Raw genomic sequence first — 25125 nt, 5'->3', positions numbered from 1 at the left:
TAAATGCTCTTTCTCCCAGTCCTGGCAGCCCCTTGGGTTGACCCCCATGGTGTGCCTGATGGCCCTGGAACAGGACCGCCGAGCCCGATGCCAGTAGTGGATCAGAGCCCCCTGGGGCTCATGCTGCACACTCGGCAGGCCCGCAAGGGTCTTGAGCCAGGAAGCACATTCAGGTTTGGATCCAGTGTCCCTAACGTGTCCGTCACTAACTCTGGCACAAGGTGGGATGGAACCGGTGACAGAGGAAGAAGCAAGTTGTCAAGTCACAGGAGAGGGAGAGTTAGAGGAAGCTCGACTGGGAGACTGGGCAGATGCTTCCTGGTGCTGAGACCCTTGGAACTGGAGCTTCCGGTCCAGGAGGGATCGGGCTGGTGAAAGAGGAAGTGGACACCCCGATCAGTATTTTCTGGGATCAGATGCTACGGGGATGAGAGTGTGACCCAAGAGGCCGAAGCGACCCAGTGTGGGGCGTATTTGAGGAATGATGGGTAGAAAGGGCATCCCAAGCTGGGATGTCCCGGTGGGATGGAAGGTGTGTGGATGTCACTAAGGAAGGCTGTGCCTCCACGGTCAGGGCTGAGATCACGGGGAAACAAGAGCATGGTGACACTGACTGTTTTCTTTCCGTAGAGAGTGTGACATGACTGGGGTGCCTGGCTGGCTCAGGCGGTAGAGCGTGTGACTCCTGATCTCCGTGTTGAGTTCCAGCCCCACACTGGGTGTAGAGAGGACTTAAAAACAGTAGAATCTTTGAAAAGTGTGACATCATTGAGTCTGCTTTAGATAGAAGGTCCCTTGGCGGAAGGGCTTCGAATGGACCCAAGCGAGAGGGACTGGTGACAGGGAGACGGAGAAAGCAGCACCCGTGGGAATGGAAAGAGACGGGCATCGAGACGTGACCACGTCAACTGGAAAACGAGACGGCAGGTACTGACTCTGCTCTGGGCAATGCGTTCTTCCGGTGGGAGCTGCAACCAAGCTCAGGGCCACCCCGAGATAGAGAGAGAGCCACCTCCGCTTGGAGCTTTGCTGTGTCATTAATTCTCTCAGGCTCCTTACATTTCCCCATTGAGGACACTGAGGCACAGGGAGGTTCTCGTCCAAAGCCACATGGCAGTGGGTTAAGGAGCAAGGACTTAACCAGAGATCTTTCTGGCGCCTGGTTCTGAGCCCCTTCCCTTCTGTTGGGCTGAGGGGTGACTGGTCAGGGGAGCAGGAGGGGGATGGAGCCTCTGGGATTGCTTTCAGGGGGGCTGCGGCCGAAGAGCAGCAGGGGAGGTCACCCCCCCCCCCCGCTGTGTCCCCCCATCTGTTCCTCCAACCCCCAGGGGGACAGGTCCAACACGGGACACCGCTTCCTTCAGCCCATCCTGCCACCTGGTCCGACCCAGTCTTCCGTCTGAGGGGTTCGGGTTCTGTCACTTCAGTGCTCAGCTCCACCAGTGGCGGCCAGCTCTAGGCCCTCGGTGACCTTCTCGGGGGCAAGGGGCCAGGGGGTAAAAGGCTGAAATGCAGATGTGGCATGCTGGGGAGTGCCGGGCCCTCGGTGGGGGCTGCGAGGAGGAGTGGGGGCTGCAGAGGGCGGGACACGTCAGCAAGGACACGGGCTACACGGACGTACGGTGCTTCACAGTCTGTTCCACGCAGGGGAAGACCGGGGTCAGGCAATCAGACTGAGCTGCGTGTAAGCGCTGGCTCTGTCACTTGCTGACCTAGCGGCCACGGCCAGCCAGTGGACTTGGCTAAGCCTTGGCTTCCAACCTGGTCACCTGGCTCCCTCGCGGGTGCAGGCTCCAGCTCCTGCATGCCCAGTGCCCGGCGCTCAGTAACTGTCCCGCTGCTGGCTCCACGTGGGCAGGACAAGGACATCCCTGCGCTCCAATACGTAATCTGAGTTCCTTCTGTGAGGATTCCAGCGAAGCCCACTGGAAGTCTAAAGCCCGAGGGTCAAACTCCAATCGTAGAGATAATTACATTGGGTGCGTAAATTCTCCTTGCAAAGGTGCGCTGTAGGCGGGGCATGGGCTCACAACAGGCTTCTGAGCACGGAAGCTGGTGAAGGAACTCTGCACTCAGGGGAACCCCCCAACTCTGCAAGGCTAGCTTGCTGTTGAAAAACTCACCAGCAAACTTCAGGATGACACGGAGGGGACCACTTGAGGCCATGTTTAAACCAATGTCGGCCAAACGGAGTGAACTGGGTGACATTTACTTTGGGACAATTTTCTATCTCTATCCATTGCATGCAAAAACATAAACAAATGTGTTCCAGATGAACTTTCATAAGAAAAACGCTACATAACGTGCATGTCTACCTCTATGACTTTGTCCCAGACGGGCCGGTGACCAACAGCGTCCCAAAGAGTGGCGTGCCTGTCATGCCCGCAGGTCAGAAACTGAGGTTTGGAGGCGTGGATGGCCAGTCCCCAGAGCTCATCGGTGTGACCCTGCAAAGGACCAAGACAGAGGAAGCTCTCTGAAACACTCGGGGAGACTTGGGGGCGGGGCCCGTGGCATCTGCACGCCTTCGGCTGCCCTCCCCAGTTTCCCTTCCCACCCGACCTAAGCCAGGACAGCAGCTGAAACTGATGCCAAGGAAGGCTTCGCTGCTAGAAGACAAAGGGATCATCCCATGTGTGCAAGCCTCTCTCATGCTCTCTGAGCCTCTGATTCCGCAGCCGGTGAAGGCCGCGCTGGGCCGGCTGGGCGGGAGCGCACCTGAGTGATGGGTGTGAAGTCCCCTGACAGAGTGCCCTGCAGAACGAAGTTTCTAGTTGTGCCTATCAAGATCACGTCGCCCTTCCCCTCGGTCACTGTCCGGATCGGGCCAAACTGTTCTGGAATCTGCATTGAGAAGAAAACATCGAAAATGTCCTTAAATATTAGCTCCACCATTCCAAGTGTGTGTTTATATATCATGATGACAGCCCCTCCCTCCCCCCTCCCACATACACACGTGCACATATGCACACGCACATGTGCACACACGCACACATAACATGGAGAGAGAGCAAGGTCCTGAGCTGGGACTTGTTGAGTGAACAATCAAAACCCCACATTGGACATTTAAACTCCAAACATGTATGTAAGTGTAAAAGAATCGGTAAGAGTAAGGTTGTTAAACAAAAACAGTGAAAAATGAAGTATCTTTTTCTTGGTTGCAGTAAAAAATTAGAAACAACTCTTTTCTTCGTGGCTTTGGATAGCAGTAGCAGGTACAATTTGGAAAGTAGAGAACAGAATAATAAGCCGTAAGAAGAGTTCCTGGGGTGCCTGGGGGGCTCAGTGGGTTAAGCCTCTGCCTTTGGCTCAGGTCATGGTCTCGGGGTCCTGAGATTGGGCCCCACATCGGGCTCTCTGCTCGGCAGGGAGCCTGCTCCCCCCCCCCCCACCGCCTGCTTCTCTGTCTACTTGTGATCTCTGTCAAATAAATAAAATCTTAAAAAAAAAAAAAAAGAGTTCCTAAAATTTACTGTAACTTAAAATGGTAAATTCTTTGGCAACTCCGTATGACTTAGTTCTGAAATCCACTGTTCATGTCGGTAAACGTATGGAATTACCTAAATTTTAAGACAAACAATTTCAAAATATGCCTGCCAAGATTAATTTGCTGCATGATGAAATAAACAGAGGTTCTCGCACTTTATAAAGGAACAAATGTAGAGACCCTGCTGGGGGACTCTGGGCACCCCAGTTCTGGAAAGGAAAGACACCGCCTGCTCTCTCACAAACCTTCCATCTCCAGCGCAGATGGCACACATTTGGGAAAAGGTGACGATAATCCATGCTAAGGAAGAGGAAGGCATGGATGCTAAAAAAAATGATGAGAATCTTCTAGAAACTGGATGACGCTTTGAGGCTTCTGTTGCAGTTACGATTTAACACAGGAGCCCAGGGCGCTTGGGTGGCTCAGTCGGTTGGGCGTCTGCCTTCAGCTCAGGTCATGATCCCAGGTTCCCGGGATCGAGTCCCACATCGGGCTCTCTCCTTCATGGAGAGCCTGCTTCTCCCTTTCCCCCTACCTGCTGTTCTATCTGCTTATGTTCTCTGTCAAATAAATAAATAAAATCTTTTTAACATAGGAGCCCATTCAGTGAAATGCTGGTCAAATCTTAGGATAGAAAATGAAACAAGATGGGATTGGGAGGGAGACAAACCATAAGGGACTCTTAATTTCACAAAACAAACTGAGGGTTGCCGGGGGGAGGGGGTTTGGGAGAAGGGGGTGGGATTATGGACATTGGGGAGGGTATGTGATTTGGTGAGTGCTGTGAAGTGTGTAAACCTGGTGATTCACAGACCTGTACCCCTGGGGATAAAAATATATGTTTATCAAAAATAAAAAATTAAAAAAAAAAATCTTAGGATAGAGAATGGCATCACGATGAAAATCTCCATGAACGCGGCGGCGATTTCCAAAGCTCACCCAGAGGCCTTCCTTTATTAACAGCAATAATCAATAGAACCGTATCAATACTGCCAAAGCAGTGGGCCACGCTGCCCTCTGATAGAACGGGTTACAGGATGTAATGTGATGTGTTGTGAGTGTTGTACACACCCACTCAGAGGCTGGAGAAGGTCTATAACGTGTCCACTGGACGCTATGGATAGGGACCCTCAGCTTCGCACCGATGCCTGCCCTGATATGTGCCTGCTCCTAGGTCCCCAGGGCCTGGGGGAGGGGGTCCAGTGAGTGTGTACGAGGCAGATTAAACTTCTTTCCTGTGGTTCCTACTGGTGTGCAGGGTAATAAGGTGGTAAAATCGACAGTGAAAGGAGAGAGAGCTTTAGAGACTATGTTGGCACTCAGCCATGAACAAGGTAAATACTCAGTAAATGTTAGTTCCAGGTAGTGATGTCTCCAGAGTCACACCTGGAAATTAAAGTGGAAAAAGGTGAAAGATTTTTTTTTTAAATTTAAAAGATTTTATTCATTTGTTTGAGGAGGGGGGAGATGAGCAGGGGAAGGGGCAGAGAGGGAGAAAGAAGCAGACTCCCCGCTGAGCAGGGAGCCCAACATGGGGCTGGATCCCAGGACCAGGAGATCATGATTTGAGCCGAAGGCAGATGCTCAATGGACTGAGCCACCCAGGCACCCCGAGAAGAAAGATTTGAATGAAAAATAAAAATGTGGATAATATTCCCTTGGAAAGGTAAGACTGTTCTCTTACAAAAATATTCTAAATGGGCAATATATTACAACCTAAAATTTTACAAACTTAATTCCATTTTAGTAGTTACACTTAAACTGCTTCCAATGATTTTAATAAAAGCTTTTATTTTATTATTTTTTTTTTTTTTAAGATTTCGTTCATTCATGACAGAGAGAGGGAGAGAGGGAACACAAGCACAGAGGAGCTGGAGAGGGAGAAGCAGGCCCCCACCGAGCAGGGAGCCTGATATGGGCAGACGCTTAACTGACTGAGCCACCCAGGTGCCCCAAAATGTTTCTTTTTAATAAAGTTTTATCTAAACCATTTTTTGAAACAGCAAGACGAAGAGTTCAAACTAACAAGGAAACTGGTTAGTGTACCAGTTTCGGGAGGTTCGAATTGAATTTTGAAAAAAAAAAAAAAAAAGAATTTCGATAACGCTGCTTGCTCTACCTTACCTCAGTTTTACGAAGTTTCTGATAGTTTCCGTTCCAGGAAATGAGCTTGCGGTCCTTCCCTCCTCCTGACACCAGCGTGCCGTCCCGTAACATACAAAGTGCAAAAATGCCCCCCTCGTGGGCCCCTTGAACAGCGTAGCTTATCCGATTCGTACCTAAACACACCAAGGAAACCATCCTCAGGACGTTATCCAAGAGGTCGCCTCCGTCCCTCCCATTTCTCTTTGGTTTTAAAGTGGCATCTTGTCGGTTAGGACATCTCTGCAGTGTGCATCTACAAGGGACGCAATTTCTAGAAGCTTGTGCAGCAGCAGACAAGCACGCTCTGCGCTATGTCATGATCCAGGAGGACACGCTCCTGGAAAGCCGAGGAAGGAGGGAGCGTGGCGAGACTGTGCACAGGGAAGAACGGGGGCTTGGGTTCACATCCTCGACAAGTGGCTTCACTGTCCTACACCTCAGTTTCCCCTTTGTGTCCTGCTTATCCTGTCGGAGCCTGCTAAGGGTGAAACGGGGTGACGTGGGAAGCACTTGCCCCCACAGTAGTGGGGACACTAGGGAAGTCACCACGTTACCCTGAAGTCACATCCGGAGTCTGTTTCTGCCTTCACCCCAACCCAAACTCTAAGCCCTCTGAGGACAGGGATGGTGTGGTTTCCCTTTCTTCCTGCTGCAAACGCTCGTTGAACTTGACCAGATGGGTGTTTTCTGAGTAACGAATCCTCCTTACGCGGCTGTGGGCTCCCTGACGCCACGGCCTTGCGATCATCCGTGTGCTCAGTGGCTAACGTGCCGTCTCGCACACAATTAGTTCTCAATAACTATCTGCCAGAAGCCGCGGGAACCAGGGAAGTTATTTAAGTGTCTTATAGCTAAGTAGTCACTGACACCTTCGCCGTTATAATTGGTTAATAGAACTCTTATTAAAGCTATCCCATCAAAATATTTTAGGCTTAAAGAGCCTTCTGCAATGATAGAAAGTGCACAATTCTTGCTATTGTTTTCCTCTGTTCTAGTTTTAAGGTTTCAGGTTACACACGCACCCATATTTGTAGGCACTTATTAAACTTGGGGTTTAGCTGTAAGTCTGTTAACTCCGTTCACAGACGGCTCTTAGAGAAGTTGTGTTTAGCCTTGTATAATATTCGCCCTCCATCTTTTGCTCTGGGGACAAGTCTGTGTTACCTTTTCCCCACACCAAGATGTTGCCACTCGAGTCTCCAGTGATGGTGTCACCGTTTTCGGAAAAAGTCACGCAGAGGACAAACTTTGGCTTTTCTTGCTTCTGCGGGATGTTGTAAATATATACATGTATTTAGTCAAGACGCCCTCTAATTTGTATTCCTCTGACCTACAGGCACGGTGCTCCTAAGCCGCACGTGCCATTCATTTTCATCTACTGTTAAATAACGTATGCTGCAAGACTATCTGATTTGAAACAGTGAAATTTCTGGCAATTTTAAAGTTGCAGACAGTTGGGGCAGAGGAAGGTGTCATGGGACGGGCTGTGTTGTCCTGACTAGAGCCTCAGAACAGGGCCCCGGCACTGGAACAAAGCAGTCCTCTAACTGGGCCCCTGCCGGGAAGGAGGCGCTGTCCCTGGTACTCACAAGCCCCAGGACCTTCTTGGTTGTTCTTTGCAAGGACCATGCATGGTGGGGGACGCAGCACCCGGCCCCCAGAGCAACTGTCCCTGCGCTTCTCCCCTTGTTGGTTCATCTTTCCTTCCTGGCATCACCAAGGATACCCACAGAGACACAGGGGGCCCTCAGTTCTGTGAGGGGTCCCTGGGAATAATCTTCATCGCTACACCCACCCCCAGATAGATGTCCTGATTTGCCAATCACAGCAACTTCTGGAGACTGCGGTACGCCTCACTGCTCCCAGAGAAGCCCTGACCACATGCACCGCTCAGTCAAGACTCAAACAAATGGAATGTAACATTACCTCGAATAATCCTTGCTTCTTAATAAGGGAGTTTCCTTCTAATGTCCAAAAGTAGAGATGTGATTTTCCGCAGGTAACTATTATGTTAGTGTCCGTGGGGTGGAAATCCGCAGCAAACACGGCTTCGTTAGAACACTTTGAGCAAAACAGGAGAATCGAATGTCTCAAATCTCTGGACACGTCAGAAAATAAGTGACAGCTGAACCACAGACCGCTTGTCCGGGCCGAGCCCTAAAGCCTCTTGATTTTTCTCCCCACTGAGCTCACCTTCCATAAACACTCAGCTTATGTTTGCTGGGTGTCATAACCTCTCCTTGTCTGTCTGTCTCCCCCGCTGAGCCGTAGCCCCGAGGACAGGGACCTCAGCTCCTCTCTCTCTATGGGGGGGGGGGCGCCCAGCAGGAGCGGGCACGAAGCACACCTTTGCTGAAGGGCCGGGTGGAAACTTAAGGACTCAAGAATTTGCTCTCATCTCCCGTCACGGATTCCCAGCTGAGGCTGAAAACAGAATCACCTGACGTATGTTACAACGTGGTGTCAAGCCTCAGCCCCATCTGGGGATGGGAATTTTGGCAGGGACCCAGGAATCTGGATTTTATCCAGCCCCATCGCTCCTGGCTGACTTTGGCTGTCCTGTTTGCTCTGGGATTCCCTCCTGGTAATTCCCAGGACTCTGCTGGTGGCTTGGTGACCAGGCCGGGGCTCCAGGGCTGGGGATCGGGCTCTTGGGAGTCACTGCACCGTCCCCGACCTGTTCACTGGGTTCTCAGCACCTGCACTTGGGCTGCATGAATCTGACCCTGATTGTTCCTTCTGCTTGAAATTCAGTCACAAGCCTTAAACCTAGGTGATAATTTGCCTCTGACCATTTTCAACCCAGCAACCTAGCAAGAACTTAAATACTCGACCAGAATGTTAGCAAGCTGGTGTTAGGAAACATGCCAGATTAGAATACGGACCCAGCATCCCAGACACTCGAGGGAGAAAGATAAGGCAATGCCTGGTGGTCCTGACAGCCGGGAAGTAAAGTGGTCTAAAGCTACCAGGACAGGATGGGGACTCTGAAGTCAGGTCTGTAACGACCGGGATCCATTCATGATTTTCACAGAAGGAAAATACAAGAGAGCAAAAGGAAAGCTGCGGGACCTATCGCACATGATGGACCGGGGGTGGTAAAGAGAAGCCCAGCGCACGCCCGTCGGAAGGGCCCCACGGGGAGGTGCTGGGGTCCTCCAGGGGCGCTCGCCTTCACAGAGGCCACTCAGCTTTGGCCAAGACCTGTACTGGCCACGCTGGCCTCTCCCTCAGCCCTGGCTGCTCCTGACCCGTCCCCACTCCCCTGTCCCCGCCCTGTAGCACAAGGGGGACACCTCCCATACCGCCACACCTGCAGCGCCCCCATGACAGCGCGAGCACACACGTGTGGAATAAAACGAGGCAGCAGTGAACAGGGAACACGGGAGTGGCTCCGAAGGGGAGGGGCTATGACGCGAGGAAGGAGGAAACCTTAGGGGTGTCATGAAGGCAGAGGAGACCCTGCCAGGACTTGGGACCGAACCCTGGGAGGGGAGAGGGGCGGGCTTGGGATTCCGGGGGGCTGGTGTCAGGTCCGAGGGCCGGCCCGGGAATGGGGAGCCTGTGGCCCACCGAGAAAAGGAACCCGGGTCTGGGAGCCAGCGGGAGCCAGCGGGAGCCAGCGGGAGCCAGCGGGAGCCAAAGGCTCCGTCCGCTTGGGGAAATTACAGCGGAGCCCGGCGTGGGGCTGAGAGACCTTGGCGTCGGCCAGCCGCTCCGTCTTCTGCCAGTCCCACACGGACAGCACGTGGTCGTTGGAGTCGTCCACGGTGCACAGACTGCTCCCTCCGTTCTGGAAAACAAAAGGTGTTCCCGGGAAGGCTGCATTTGAGAATACAACATGTTAAAAGTGACTAACAGTGAACATAAATTTTCCTTTTAATAGCGTGCATTTGGGCTAAAGAATACGTATGCACCGCTCCGAGACCTGCTTTCCGGCCACTGCGGGACGGCGGGTGAACGTGGGTGAGGGAGGCACGTGAGCAGCGGAGAGCGGTCGGGGGTGGTCCTGCCCCGTTGGCTCTATTAGGAAAAGTCCAAAGGGGCTGCAGGGCCCCCTCCTGGAGGAGCCGGGGTCCGCCACACACACAGCACACGTCTGTGACTAACGCGTAGGGTGACCAGGAGGCTATGTGGGAGCAAAGGCCCTGGGGCCGCGGCACGTGCTGTTTTGAGGGAACACATGCACATGTGAGGGACTGTTTTTCTGGAACAGTTTTTTCCAGGGTGGATCTGTTGAATGGGCACATCCTGAGGAAGATGTGGAGGAAGATCTGGAGACTACGAGGCCCCTTTGACTCCTGCTAACGGACAGGCAGCCGGCGTGGGGACAGCAGAGACACTAGGGCCGCTTGTCAAGGAGCAGGTGAAATTCAAGGTCACCGCCCTGAGGAACACGAAGGCAGCGCTGCGGGGCCTCTTCCCGTCAGGTGTGTGACCCCGAGGGGACACGTGTGACCTTTGAAGAGGCGACCTAAGGTGCAGGATGGTGTCAGCCTGCAAACCCACGCACACACCCGGCAGCCAGCGAGTGTGTTAACTTTCTCCCTCTTCAACCCTGACCTGCTGCTCTCCTGCCTACGGACAAGGGCGCCCGCGCCCACGGGACTCGCACTTACAGATTTTGAGAACGCGATACAGGTGACGGCTCGGTCGAAAAACCCGACTCCGATGACATGCAGCGTGTTCAGCGTCACCGAATCCCAGATGCGCACGTGTGGGGGCAGTTGCTGTTTAGAAGGAAATGCGGAGAGAAAGTCGCTGGCTGCGTGGGGCGTACACATCTGTCTTCACCTTGAAGCTACAAGACTACTTCAGTTCTGTCAAAACGAAAGGTCTTTTCCTGCATTTGAAGTCTCTGCCTTTGAGCATCAACGAAACATGGCTGGTGGCTGCCGGACATTGTGGCCCCTGAGACCAGCTGAACGTCGGGGCAGGGCCAGCGGGTTTTACGTTTTGAACAGCCCATTCTTCCTGACTGTACCGCAGGAACGGAGGCTCCCCCTTGCCCACCCAGATGAGCCCAAATTTTTAAAAATGAAGAATGACAAGGAAAGCGGGAACTCACCCAAGGGCTATTCCTGTGAAGTCTCTATTGTCACTAAGTGTAAATACACCTAAATCCAGCAAGTCAGTCCCCACCAAATAGTACTGAGAGTTTAACACTCTTGGGCCTCGCAAGAGCAAAACGGGCAATTGATTATGCACAGGTGAAATTTAGAATCGTTACCATTAGTAAGTTGTGTTCCAAGATGAACAGTCCCAATTTTTCTCTCCCTCAAGAGAAGAAAGTGTCCTAGAGCCATCAGCAGGCGGATCGGGAGAAGAGCTAGCATTATACCAGTGGACAGAGCGGGGTGACCCCTAGCCAGGACTTGCTCTGAGTAGCTGTGTGTCTGTGATGGTCAGACGACCTCTCTGTGTCTCTGTGTGCCTGATCTGAAGGCTGGGCTGGGAGAGCCATTCCGTCTTCCCCAGCTCGAAATTCTGATTGGATTTCAATGCCAGAGACAGAGATACCCTTTCAATCCACTAGAGGGAGGAATACAAGGTTTGCTACCATTTTCAGACCTGAAAGCCACTTCACATTAAAAAAATAAAAAGATATTGGTGCCTGGGTGGCTCAGTGGGTTAAGTCTCTGCTTTGGGTTCAGGTCATGATCTCAGGGTCCTGGGATCGAGCCCCACATCAGGCTCTCTGCTGGGGGGGGGAGCCTGCTTCCTCCTCTCTCTCTGCCTACTTGTGATCTCTGTCAAATAAATAAATAAAACCTTAAAAAAAAAAAAAAAAGAAGACCCTATTCCATTTATGTGTTACATCATTATAAACTGATTTCCATGGTTCCTGTTATTTCTTTTTACATACAGAATTTTATTTTTATTTTTTTTAAAGATTTTATTTATTTACTTGACAGAGAGAGAGATCACAAGTAGGCAGAGAGGCAGGCAGAGAGAGGGGGAAGCAGGCTCCCTGCTGAGCAGAGAGCCCGATGTGGGGCTGGATCCCAGGACCCTGAGATCATGACTTGAGCCAAAGGCAGAGGCTTTAAACCACTGAGCCACCCAGGTGCTCCTTAAGTATAGAATTTTAATGGGAATGAACACAAAGTTAATATTTAAAATTTGATGTTATTAAAGTGTTTTCTGAAAAATGGCAGCATTCATGTTTCAGGAAGAAAACATGCTGCTAAAAATGGACATGTGTGGGGCGCCTGGGTGGTTCAGTGGGTTAAAGCCTCTGCCTTCCGCTCAGGTCATGATACCAGGGTCCTGGGATTGAGCCCCACATCGGGTTCTCTGCTCAGGAAGCGGGGAGCCTGCTTCCTCCTCTCTCTCTCTGCGTGCATCTCTGCCTACTTGTGATCTCTGTCAAATAAATAAATAAATAAAAATTAAATTAAATTACATAAAAAAAAACTGGACACGCTCCGTGTAATGAGGTTTGTCCCATGTACTGTACAAGAATAATCTGTGCAAAGTAGATAGCAAAGAAACTACCAGGAGTTTTGGGTAAGACATGGCAAGGACCACAGACTGTGGTCAAGAACCAAGTGGAAGGCAGTGTCACGTTATTTTCGGTTTGTTAGAATCCACTAGTTCCTACTCTGATTCCTTAAAATTCAAGTTAAAGCCTTGCCAAGGTGCTTACAAAACGTGGGCCCAAATTCTCCTGCAGCCTTTGAGGGCTCCAGGGTGACGCCAGGAGTACAGGGTACTCGGGCTGAGGGTCTAAAGTTTGCTTGGGACGCCTGGGGGTCTCAGTAGGTTAAGCCTCTGCCTTCAGCTCAAGTCATGATCCCAGGAACCAGAATCGAACCCCCCATGGGGCTCCCTGCTCAGCGGGGAGTCTTCTCCCTCTGTCCCTGCCCCTACTCATGTTCTCTCTCTCAAAGAAATGAAAAAATAAAAAATAAAAAAAATTTTTTGCAACAAAAAATTTGAATCAGATACTTTATATCTAGGTGGACTTATTCATCAGTGAAATGCTTCCGGAAGAGGATACCCAGTTACCCGCTCATTAGAGAAACGTGCAAAGATCCCGCAACTCGCCTTTCCATCCTTAGATGTGCCTGCAACTTGTCCCGTTGCGATGGTGATCCTGTCGGGGTGAACTGCTAGGCTGGGAAAAAAAAAAAAGAGTATTTATAGAACAGCTGCTCTTTAAAGATAAGACTTACTTTTCTCTTGGCCAAATACGATCTAGTCAAAAAATTTAAATATGAGACTGACACGGTGCCTGACTTCTCAAGGACTCAGGATAAGCTTCTTGAGCACACCAACACCTTTGGCCAATTAGTGTCTGTTTCATTCTACCCTTTCTCGAGAATTTCCAAACTCAAGGAGAAAGCATCCTTTGCTTGGGAAATACCAAGTCTCCAACGACCACCTTTATCAAGTATGTTAAGCAGCAGAAACATCATCTTTTTCCAACAGGATTTTTATACTTGACCAGGGCTCTAGGACGGATAGAATTAGGGAAAGCCGCCCATTCAACCACCCGTCCTTCCGAGATACATAAAAGCTCTATCAAAAGCTATAGGTGACTTATGAGTGAATAAAAAGTGAACGAATTATAGCCCACCCAGGCAGAAGCGTGGACATTTTTATTTAAAAAATAAGAACTCCCAATCAGAAGCCATTAGCATCTTTGCTAAGGAGGCCTCCAAACAGGGGTCTGTGGGAAGCCTGGGTGACGCAGTTGGTTGCGATTACATGTTACATGGATAGAAAAGAAACGAGTCTCTGGTGTCCTAGACAGCCAGCTCACTAGCTGACCGCCAGCTATGACTGCGACCCTAAGGGAGAGCTCTTCTCTGATGGTCTCTACTTCTCTCTCAGCCCTGGCGTCTCTGCTGTGGCGTCTGCTGCATGGGGTAAGGACCCACCACTTCACGTCGTCGTTGTGGCCAGTGTAGTGTCTCTGCAGCTGCTCCTCCACGTTGTACAGCACCACCACAGAGGCGATGAAGTACACTGTCTCCCCCGTCGGGAGCAGGTACAGGTTGTTTCGGCAGTCGCGGCCCCTGTACCCATAGCTTGGCGTGGGTGTCAAGAGAAACTCGATTTCCTTTGAGAGCGGACAATGCGTCAGCTTTATTCACCGGGGACAGACAACACAATTCCTTAAGACCCTTCCCATCTATTTCTCTTGGTTTCAGTAACATGAGACCGTAAAAACTCGGTGCCAGATACATGGGACTCTCAACAGGTACTTGTAGGGCTGGAAATGGTCCTCGAGCCGAGGTGAATAGGTCTTTCTAAAAGATGGGGCTTTGTTTTTAGAAATTATGTTCATCTTGAAAGCTGAATTTTTCAGCTGGATCAAAAATGTCACTTGTTATTTTATTTATTAAAGGTCCCTGGAGGGGCTATTGGTGAAGTCGCCAGAAAGTGAACTATTTTGAACTGAGTCAATCAATCCTAGACCGTGGGAGCCACAGCCAGGGCCAGAATTCTTGGTTGAATTGTTTGGATTATCCTCGGATGCCTGGCTTCTTTACAACTAGTCTGCCTTTAAATGTTGCCAAGGTTGGACTGTGAGTCTCTCAGTTTTGGGGCTGTGAGTTCAAACGTGGGCCCACGTTGGGTGTAGAGATTACTTAAAAATAAAATCAGTTAAAAAACTCAATTTTGGGGCACCTGGGTGGCTCAGTGGGTTAAAGCCTCTGCCTTCCGCTCAGGTCATGATCCCGGGGTCCTGGGATCGAGCCCCGCATCGGGCTCTCTGCTCAGCGGGGACCCTGCTTCCTCCTCTCTCTCTGCCTGCCTCTCTGCCTACTTGTGATCTCTGTCTGTCAAATAAATAAATAAAATCTTAAAAAAAAATTTTTTTTGCCAAGCTGGTTTCCTGAAAGGCCTGCTCCCCTAACCAGTTTGACTCAAGAACTGAAATCACCGGGGCACTGTACTTTGACACTGTTTAACACAAATGCTGGAATGTTTTGCTCCAGAATTTGTTCTCTGAAAGTTGTCAGACCACCTGCTCAGCTCTACCTCCATGTCTCGGGGTCTAAACTGTATTCCTTCTCCTTCCTACTTGGGTGTCGGCTGTCATAGGTGAGGGCTCAATTGTAAGGACAGGAGAGAACGTGGGGCCAGCGGGTCACCATCTCCCAAGGCTTATCCCATGCCTCCCTCGGCCAGTCTGGGGACGGATGTCACCACGATGCCGCGGCTTCACCAGAGGCCTCGCTGTGGTTCTAGAATCCCGGCCAGCGAATGAATCGAATCCCTAGGACAGGCAGCTCGGTTGGAACAAAATAGATCTGAGAATGCGGGGTGACTGCGTTGTCTCAACTACCAAGCCCCGTGAGCTCAGAAGGACTGTTCCCCAAAAACCTCTGCATTCTGACTTTCTTTATCAAGTATTCAAAAGTAAATTTTAAGATACTAGTAACTGACTTGTATAACTTAGTTATTGAGTCAAACTTATTTTTATTGTCATCATGGAGCTAAATCTTTTCAATTTTTTTTCTTATGTTATAAAAGTACTTGTAAAAGGTGCAAACAACACTCCCACATACGTACAGAAAGGGTCAACAAACACACTCCTTGCCACAACCATCCTACCTCCTTGGAGATCACGACCTCCGGGAAGGTTCTGGCGTGTACACTGTCTAACCCCGAAAACTATTTTGGGAGCAAAACATCACTTGAACTTAGATGTGAAGAATGAATCTAACAGAAGTCCCATTTATCTGAAGTAAATTCCACTGTTTTACATCTTGAAAATATGAATAGTCTCTGAAAAAAATATGTTTTGAATGGTGCTTTCCAGCCATGATTGAACCTAACATGTAAACCAGTATTGACTTAAAGAAGAACCGAATCACTGTGATTTCAAGCGTCAAAAGAGATGCCCATAAATGCTTATGAGACCTGAGTCTGAAAATGTAAAAAACATGTCCCCAAAGAATATGATACCATCATTTCAAATAGCAATTTTTCCAACTGAATTGATACCACCATTGATTTAAACCAACTTCCTAGAATTTATACCCAGGGCTTGGCATCCAACTGGTACTCAATGAAAATCTATATGAGGGTGAAGAAAGGCTTTGATCTTTGTCTTAAAATCTGCATGGACTGGAGGGTTTGCTCTGAAGTTAAACAAATAAAATAAAATAAAGTAAAATTAAATAAGGAAAAATAGAGCAAAAATTAAAAAAAACCCCGACGCTTCATTCACCCTTTGTCATAGGCTCTATTTCTTTGTGTTTCAGGCTGTTTCTCCTCGGAGCTCATTCATGTTTCCAAATCTCATAGGATGAAGGCTCCGGCAGCTTTATCTCAAGAAGGTTAGTCCTAGGGCAGACTCGGATTTCTGTGGCTTAGATTTTGGGCAGGGGAGGACTTTTCTTTCTCTTAAAGCAGCATTCTATCTGTGCTAATGTCGACTTTCTTTACGCCCGCACTGGACCCCCTACATTCAGTACCGGGGTGTTCCTGGTTATTCCTTCAGATAGTCTACCAAGGCTGACCAAGGCCCCCGCTGGTTTGAGGGGGAATGTCTGTCCTTCCCTCCAGGGTGTCTAACACTCCTTGTCTGGGTGTAAGGACTTCCTGCCACACAGTGTAGTTCAATCTCTGAGAGTCTCATTTTCCTAAGTGTGTAAGTCTGGTGTCCTCCTGCGTGTCCTCTGTGTCCAGGTAAGCAGGCAGAGCTCTGGCTTTCCCACCTGCCCTGTAGAGCTGGCCGAGCCTATAACAGCTACTATTAAAAACAATCCATTCGGGGTGCCTGGGTGGCTCAGTGGGTTAAAGTCTGCCTTCGGCTCAGGTCATGGTCCCAGGGTCCTGGGATCGAGCCCCGCATCAGGCTTTCTGCTCGTCAGGGAGCCTGCTTTCCCCTTCTCTCTCTGTCTGCCTCTCTGCCTACTTGTGATCTCTGTCTGTCAAGTAAGTAAATAAAATGTTAAAAAAAAAAAAAAAGATCCGTTCTTTCAATTTCATTAGAATCCTAAACTTTGCCCATTTATGATTATTATCAGTAAGACTGCTTTTTTATTAGTTTTCAACTACATTTATTCTGCCGGAAAGATTAAGATTCAGGCCAGAAAGTGATGCATTTTCTTATGACTCTCTAAACAAAACAAAACAAAACAAAACAAAAACAAACAAACCCCATCCAGCATTTAACTATTTTCTCTTCGGGAAAGTAAGGTGGACGTATTTGAGCCAGGACTACGACCCTTCCTTCGGGACTTGTAAGACAGCGTCCCCACAATCAGGAGCCCTCCCAGAGCCTCTCTTCTGCTCGAACACCAGACTGCGTGTTCACATACAGGCCTTTTTGTTAAATTAATTTTTTAAAAAGTGAGAATAGAATACTTTGGTTTTCTTAAAACTTAAGAGAACGTGGGGCACCTGGGTGGCTCAATCGGTTAAGCCTCTGACTCTCTGATTTCAGCTCAGGTCATGATCTCAGGGTTGTGAGATCGAGCCCCACACTGGGGTCCGTGCTCAGTGCGGAGGCAGCTTGGGATTCTCTCTCTTTTCCTCTGCTGCCAAGTAAATAAATACGTGCTTAAGAGAACTTAAGTTACACCACTTAATTTTAAGTTAGATTTTAAGCTCCGGGCATGAATCAACTTAAACCTCGTGCCAGCGGTCAGTAAATAAAGGATACACCCATTCCAGCTTCAGTCTCTTGGTCGGTAGCTCTACTTTTGCTTCCAAATTATAGGAGTCCACTTGGTCTTTGGGCATGTACATGGTAACGGGGCGTCCCCGAAGAAACATTTTTACGTATCCTTCTTCTACAAAAAGAACATAGAGATCAGTAAGACACCTCAGTGCCCCGTGCCTCTGAAAACAATTGTTCTTTTTTCTTTAGCCTTTTAATGTAAAAGCAAAAACTTAACCTCCGTGTGATTTCTAATTAATATGGAACCAAAACACAACGCTGAAGAGTTTAAAACAAAAGTTTTTGCCCTGTTTATGTTTGACAGGCTGCCTAAATACACGAAATACATGAGAAACCGTAAAAGGCAGGAAAAACTAGATTCCATTATTTTTCCACATGAGACTTGGTAGCTTGCATTTTCTTTATCATCAGGAGGGGGAAAATGCCACCTCAAAAAATTACAACTAACACAAGAAATCCACTGAAATTTTTTATTGATTTCAACGTATGTACAATTTCAGTATCAAAATTCGTAAGATTTCCTTCGATATTTAAATTGGTTTGGTATAGTGCAATGTAATGCAATATAGTGCAATGTAATGTATCTTTATGTGTCTTTTACAGTGGACAGCCTTTTCGAGTGTAAAGAACACAAAATCGGCAGAAGTACATGCCAGGGTGCACGCGAGAAGGAAAATGCTCAAGGAAAAACTAGAAAGAAAATAAAAGAACAAAAGACCCAGTAGAGAGAGGCATCGTGAAATAGAACCTTCTAGAACAAACATTTTTATAATAAAATCACTTGTGGCGTTTCAGGAAACAACGGGGCAAGAGGAACACCCAGAGGCACAGCAGCATGGGGCAAGAGTGGTTTTACAAAGAAATCAGGTGGGGTTTTCTGCTGGCACCCGGGAGGTGGTGAGACCAGAGAGAATGTCTGTGAGCTCCTGGTGAATTCGGTTAAAACTCACAGCAGACCAAACGCCCGGGCCCCTGTGGCAGTTAAATCGGGGAGTTGGAACCGGTATGGCAGCACAGAACTCAACAGAGAAACACCCGTGGAGAGGAAACAGGTGAGGTCACGGAGGGGTTACACCGCCAGAAGCACAGCATTTACGGGTTAGTTTTGTAAGTCTTGTCCCCAAGGAGCTTCAAACAACGCCACATGCAATATGGCCTACAGGTTAAGGGGCCGTCCCGGCTGCATGTTCCCGTGTGCGTGCGCTTCTGGGCTCACATGCACGCGTGGGACGCTCGCTCACTCTGCACAGTCGGACTTGTGACTAAGAACCCTCACGTGCTCGTCCTGCAGACGCCACGCCAGCCACTCAGGTCCTTGGACCTTCCTGTGAAGACGCCACCGCCAGGCTGTCCTCCCCAGATCCCCTGGGGCCGGCCTTTCTCAGGTCTGGCACCCCAGGCTCTCCTACTGCTCGCCCGGGGCATTGTCCATTCTGCTGCCAAACCATCGAGGCCCAGAGTGGATTTCAGCGAGTCCCTCCTCCACGCAAAGTCCTTCGCCCGCTCTGCCACCTGCTGGCGTCTGGCGCCCTGCCTGCCCTCCCATGGGGTCTCTCTGGCCGCAGCACCGGCCCGTCTCCTCCTGTCTGGCCAGATGTGTCTCCCGCACTCTGCTCTGGGCCTCTGCCCTTGTGGAAACCTCCTCCCTTCCTTAATCCCTCACCCGAGTCTGAGCTCATGGGGCTGTGTGGCCGCCACACCTGCAGGACCCAGGAGCCGCCGGTGGACGACAGGAGGGGAAAGAAAGCAGGGACGTGTGAGCTCGGAGCTAGAAGATACGCGGTCACATGCACTCTCCTTGTACGAGAGGAGGCAGAGCGCGTGGATGGGGAATAAAGAGGCTGTTGTGCCCTCTCTGCCGCTCGGCGGAGCCCTCCGCAGCTGCCACAATCGTGCGCGTGAAATACTGGGTCTGTTACAGCTGTGCACTGGCGAAGTCATCACAACAACGCTTGCTTAGCACAATTATAATCACTGACTGGGGGAAAAAGCCCCGGGGTTTTGCCTTGGCACTGTTTTGCGCTGGTAGTTCAGACGTTCTACATCTAAACTCAAAACGCAGGGGCGCCTGGGAGGCACAGTCGGCTGAGCGACCGACTCCTGGTTTCCGCTTAGGTCGTGATCTCAGGGTCGTGGGATGGAGCCCTGCATTGGGCTCTGCGCTCAGCATGGGGTCTGCTGGAGATTCTCTCCCTCTGCCCCTCTCTCCCCAGATAAATAAATCTTAAAAAAAAAAAAATCAAATCAAAATGCAGCAAGGGAAAGCAAAAGTATTTTCCAGGCATGTTAGGACAATAGCTCACAGCGGCCAACCAGAAGGCGTGGAAGGGAAGGCCAGCAGTGGTACAAGACACCAGGTCAAGCAGTGGGGCATTCAGCACTGCCCTATAGCTCTCTTAAGTTTTGTCTGGTGTTTTCAAAGTGCCTGCAACCAGCCAATAATCAAGCCAGATCAAATGTATAAGCTACTTATTAAAACCCATCCAAGTCAATGCACGGGGATGCTTTTAACTGAAAATAAGTTGGAGTGGCTCGTGTGCCCAAAACATTTTCATACCAGGAGAGTATCTGCTTGCCTGTATGAAGAAGTTTCTGCAGCCTGGGTAGCAGCTTTGCTCAGAGAGCTATGAGGTTTCAGAAATGCCGCCTACCTTTGCAGTGTGTCACCCGGCGTTTCCCTTGTGATTTCGGAGACAGGGACAGAAGCGCTAGATAAAGAGATGGCAAGAACTGCGAGAGGGACCGGCCTGCCCGCTCGCTGGGGAGCAGCCTCGCTGGGGAGCAGCCTCGCTGGGGAGCAGCTGGCTCTCCGTCGGAGCCGCTGCCCCACCCCCGGCAGGAGAGCCTGCCTTCAGTGCAGGGGTGCAGACCAGCGCGCTCAACGCCTGGCTTGGGGCAACTACGTTCTCAGGGCGTGATCTCATGCCTCCTGAAAATGAAATGAATACTCAAGCACATGCCAACACACACAGACACTGACTTCTGTAGAGGTTTCGATTCTGAACTGAAGGGGAAAAAACTGGAAAAGTTAAAATGAAAGGATTGTACTCAACTGATGCCGTACTTGTCAATGGTTCTGCATTTTAAATGCGTCTTTAAATCAGGTCATGATCCTAAAAACAGCATCTACCTTATTACAAAATGTGTTAAAAAAAAAAAAAAGGTAAATGGAAAGTCCAATGAACTATTAGTTTGCAGTTTAGGAAATCAAAGGCAGAAAGAGAGGGGAAAAAGCTACTTTTAGACAAAGTCATAACATAATGCATCAGAAAGCTCCCCTTTCGGAGAGAGGCAGGTGTTGAGCCGGAAGCCCCGAGGGTCAGGGAGGACTATCAGGGCAGCACAGTGTCTTCCTCCGGAAACTCCGCCCCTGCTTTATTGGTGGCATTTTGCTCTTCCTCCTTATCGGTGCGACTTAAATCGGGTTTAAGGGGGTGAATAGAGGGTCCAGTCTTTATGACCGTTGTATGGCCCGTCTCTGTGGCCTGAGCCCCGCCGCCCGGCTGCCGGCTGCTGGCACTCAGCCCGTGAGCCCCAGCACGCGGACAGCGGAGGTGACAAGCTACTTATCCATCCCTCGAGTCCTGAGGGGAGTGTGGGGCCCACACAAAGACAAAATGCAACTTACCTGCACTGAAGACGGGCTCCTTGGGTTTGCTGTGGAGACAAAAGGGAGACAGGTTTAGAGGGAGGCTTGGGGGGACGGTGAGCCTCGCTCACGGGGAGGCCGGTCCCGGAGGCCACACGGGTGACGGTCGTTAAGGAGAAAAACAAAACCACGTGGCAGCAAAAAGGAACATGGGTAGAGGAGCGTGTCTGAAAGCGGGTGTGAGAGGCTATAATCCCAGCCTTCTCCCCACGACTGAGCTGTGTACGAGAGCACGTGAGGCTCTAGGAAGAAAATGTGCTTCACCAAGACGGGAATGGCCGCATCTACAGGTGTAAAGCTTTGCTCTCCTTCCCCGTGCTCTTCTGATAGATTATTTAAGTAATCTAGTTAAAACCAGCGAATTCCTGACACAGGGCCTTCTGCGTAAGGACCCTCAGAGCTCAGCTCCTAGCAGGGCAGCTGCTCTAAGAAGAAAAAGACGACAAGAATACGGATATCAGGGGTGCACCCGTCTCAGTGCTGGGGGACCCCGCCGCGCACTTCCACCTGGAAGCACTTCCACCTGCAGCTGGGACCACCCCAACTGCACCTGGGGGAACCAAGCCTCCGGTGTATTCAAGGTCATCCCTAGGGGCAGGCTTCCATGCGGGGAGCTCCCACAAGGAGGGCCCTGGGTAGGATATGCCTGCTCCTTCCCGCAACAAGCACCTGCAGGGAGAGATTACCCCCCCCACCAGGCCAGGGAAGGGACTCCTGGGCAGGACACCTCATGTGTCCTGTTCAAACAGAGAGCCAGTGCCTGGTCCCCTGTCTGCGAGACTCGTGTGTCTGCTCCGTGCTCCCCTGTGCCACCTCGCTTCCCAGAGGACCTTCCGCTTTCACACTCCGAACAAGACAGCCGGTATAAAGGAAAGCCCCCCCCCCCCGGAGAGAGCCGGAGGAAGCACACTGATGAGTGTGTGCGCCATGTTTTTTTAGAAAGTACCTGAGCCGATAGAGCTCTAATACTACTTTTCTCCTCCGTTTTTTCCAAATACATTGAGAAACACCACGAGTAAAGATTAGCTGTGACCCGGGGATGCCCGGGAGGCTCAGTCATTTGGGCGACCAGCACTTGATTTCAGCTCAGGGCGTGATCTCAGGGTCGTGGGATCGAGCCCCGCATCGGGCTGCACGCTCAGCACAGACTCTGCTCAAAATTCTCTCCCTCCTGCTGCTCCTCCCCCAACCCTCTCGAATAAACAAATGAAATTTTATAAAGGAAAAGAATTAGCTGTAACCCCACAATATAATAAATGCTATTATCAATGTCCTTTATTCCCAGAAAATTTTATGCTATACAGGGGCGGGAGGAGGGAATGGGGCTCTGGACTGATGCTTTAGAAACGCTCCACTCAAATGTGTTTTAAATAGTCGGATCCGTGGCATGACGCTGACCTTTGGTCACTGAAAACTACTCTGGAAGCACGGGACAGTCTTGACTGTGACAGTCTGTCTTCCACAGGCCTCGAAGGCCCTACTGTCACCTCTCCCGACAACTCTCTTTCTGTCCGCCTCTCCTCTGTCCCCTGGTCACTGAGTGAGCTGCCCTGTCCGTGATGGCCCTCGCTCGTGCCGGACCTTAGCTCCTGTGTCAAGCCTCTGCCTTGGCTTCCCTGCCTCCTGGACACAGGTCCCACAGCCCCTGCATTGTTTGGACTTTGAGCCACTGCCCGGAGAGGCCTCTCTGATAATCTGCTCTGCAACCCCCTCCGGTGCTGCCCCCCATCCCCCCTCCCCGCCCTGGCCACTGCTGCGGGGAGGCGCCTCCAGAGGGCAGGGACCTCTGCTGGTCTCACAGCTGGGTTCCCTGCCTGCACCTGATAAGGCTGGGTCCTGGGGGGGTGCTTCCCTTGGCTCCCCCGTGGGGTCCGCAGACTGCACTGTGCCTCCAGGGCTATGGGCTCTTGGTCTTTCCTGGAGGGGTGGCTGGCTCTTGCCCAGCATCTGCGCGAGCCCCTCAGGGACAGCATTTCTCCTGGTTCCCCTGCTCCGCCCTCGGACCACAGCAGCCTGACGTGCCTGTGTCCCAGAGAGGGTGTCCTGCACTCCTGACCTGTCCCAAGCTCACTGCAAGTCCACAGAAAGGCAGGAGAGTGTGTGTGTGTCCCTGGTGCCAGGGGCTCCCAAGACTTCCAAACGACCGTGCCCATCTACACTCAGCTTAATTATCCCGTGAGCTGTTTTTCCGACTGTTTTCCCGACGTACGTCCGGGAAGGCTCCTCTCCTGTCGCTCTGCCCAAGATGAGCACAGCCCAAGACAGGCTTGTCACCGTGTGGATTTCTAGTTCAGCATGATTACTCTGCGACCTCAGCTCCAGGGTGGGTTTAAAATAGCCATGGTTTTGCAGATCACCAGCCTGGGTTCCCTGTCCGGATGGGAGCGACGCTTCTGGGATCGCCAGAGTCAAAGCAGGAGGCTGACCTCTGACTTTCACGTACTATTAGCTTCCCGGGCGGAGGAGGGCACGCGGGGTTAACGTTGAACCGCAAGACTGCAGAGCAAGCAGACTGTTAGAGGGACATCAGGACAGGGAATCGAAGACACGAAGGCCGTTTTTCCATCATGACTTTGATCACGAAAACCAGGAACACAGGAATAAGCCATCCAGAACCTTTCCCGGAGACTGAAAAGTGCAATTATGAACTCTATCCTCAGAGAGAGAGATCCACAGGGCAGTTTGAATTCCACACACAGGAAGGCCCGTGGACTTTTGAGGCTGATTTTGTAACAAAAGAAGAAGAATCAAAGGTTCTCTGTGAAAACACCAGAAACGAGAGCGCCTGGGTGGCTCAGTCGGTGAGCGTCTGCCTCTGGCTCAGGTCATGATCCCAGCAGGGAATCTGCTTCTTCCTCTCTCTCTGCTCTCACCCCTCCTTCACGCCCTCTCTCTCCAATAAATAAGTAAAATGTACTAGAAACGGCAGTGTGAGTGTTAACAATCGAGGGTCACAGAGAGAGGCCCCAAGTAGCGTTGCTCCTGAACTGTGTCTGAACTGTGCATCACATTTTGGGCTGATCACATTTAGAAAGGATACTACTGCTGTGTTTCACTATTCTAGAAAGCTACATTGTTATAGAATATACACTATTTACTTGTGAACCCGTTACTGCCATCTGCGCCAGCACCCTTCCTAAACGGCGCCGGAGTGCCAGGGAAGAGGGTGTCCCACTCCTGTGTGCATGTCTTGTAGGCACAAATGGATGGACAGACAGTGAACCTTTGCAACTAGCAGCAGAGGGACGAGCCCCAGAGGGACGATGACGACAGCGATCCAAGATTAAAGACTCGACGGCCTCCAGTCAAAATCCATTCAGAACACCCGTCCTTTCCAAAACTCGCCGTTGGCAGATTGCGAGCGGACCCCGGGAACCCCATGCTGTTGCCTGGGCTGCAAGTTTGCTTGGTCCCATCCAGTGTTGCGTGACTGGTCTCCTGTGACCAGCTAAGTAGGGAAATGTAAGTGTGCCCCGTGGGGAGGCTGACGCAGGCGTGTCCCCCCCACCCCCCGCTCCCCCTGGAGTGACTTGAGCACGGAGGAGACAGGATTTCCCCTCTGCTGGGCAGACCTTCGCTTCTTGGCTCTTCTGCACTGGGCGGTGGCCCATCCCTCCAAAATGAACAGTGTTGCAGTCGGGTATGGCTTTTACGGCTCTGTTTTGGCAGGATGATCTGCTGGAAGAGTTTGGCTCTGTGTTTCCTTGAGCAGCTGGCTCAGGAGACGATCGGAAGGACTCTCAGACACTATAAGCAGTACCTGGGGACTCACGGAGGAGGCGAGGCAGCCGAGAGCCTTTGCCAGACCAGCAGCTGGATCTGGAGGAAACCAAGCCACCGAGCAAAGGAACAGTTCCTGCTGGGAGCTGTGAGCTCGCACCCACGCAGCAGCTACAGCCACCTGGGTCCACGTTGTGCGTTACCAACGCCCCAATAATGTCCACTGTGGACTCCGGGAGCAGTGGTTGTCTGTCTGTTCATCTGCTAACACTCCTCTGCCCCAAGGAAGGCTGGGTGTGCACAGGGAGGCACGTCTGGCGGAGAACTTGCTCGGACTCCAATGCAAGCCGTATCCACCGTGCTCCTCTTCTGCGGTGGGATCTGCACTCGGCACCTCCGTATCTGTTACCTAATTTGTCCCACGTGCCTGAAAGGGCTCAGGGGCCCAGGTCCTGTGCACTGCAGGTCTGACACCCG

General features: G+C 50.8%; 1 protein-coding gene across 4 annotated transcripts in view; it reads right to left on the bottom strand.

Annotated features, from left to right (window-relative positions):
- Positions 1–25125, bottom strand: part of EML1 (EMAP like 1) — a 173562-nt gene that overhangs the window by 15664 nt on the left and 132773 nt on the right. For 3 of the 4 annotated variants that reach the window (XM_004754712.3, XM_045073601.1, XM_045073589.1), the window contains exons 5-16: positions 20908–20936; positions 19931–19987; positions 17262–17391; positions 13519–13668; positions 12683–12752; positions 10252–10362; positions 9330–9425; positions 7559–7693; positions 6797–6896; positions 5612–5766; positions 2719–2844; positions 2316–2447 (exon numbers count right to left, since the gene is read on the bottom strand). In XM_004754712.3, coding sequence (XP_004754769.1) covers positions 2316–2447; positions 2719–2844; positions 5612–5766; positions 6797–6896; positions 7559–7693; positions 9330–9425; positions 10252–10362; positions 12683–12752; positions 13519–13668; positions 17262–17391; positions 19931–19987; positions 20908–20936 — 1291 coding nt within the window. The remainder of the gene's footprint in view (positions 1–2315; positions 2448–2718; positions 2845–5611; positions 5767–6796; positions 6897–7558; positions 7694–9329; positions 9426–10251; positions 10363–12682; positions 12753–13518; positions 13669–17261; positions 17392–19930; positions 19988–20907; positions 20937–25125) is intronic. The other variant, XM_045073598.1, reaches the window with a different exon arrangement.

Source organism: Mustela putorius, unplaced genomic scaffold (assembly GCF_011764305.1).
Source record: "Mustela putorius furo isolate JIRA1106 unplaced genomic scaffold, ASM1176430v1.1 tig00000129_pilon_pilon_pilon, whole genome shotgun sequence".
NCBI classification, from domain to species: Eukaryota; Metazoa; Chordata; class Mammalia; order Carnivora; family Mustelidae; genus Mustela; species Mustela putorius.
Note: the sequence above shows the minus strand (reverse complement) of the source record. Positions and strands in the feature narration are given on the sequence as shown.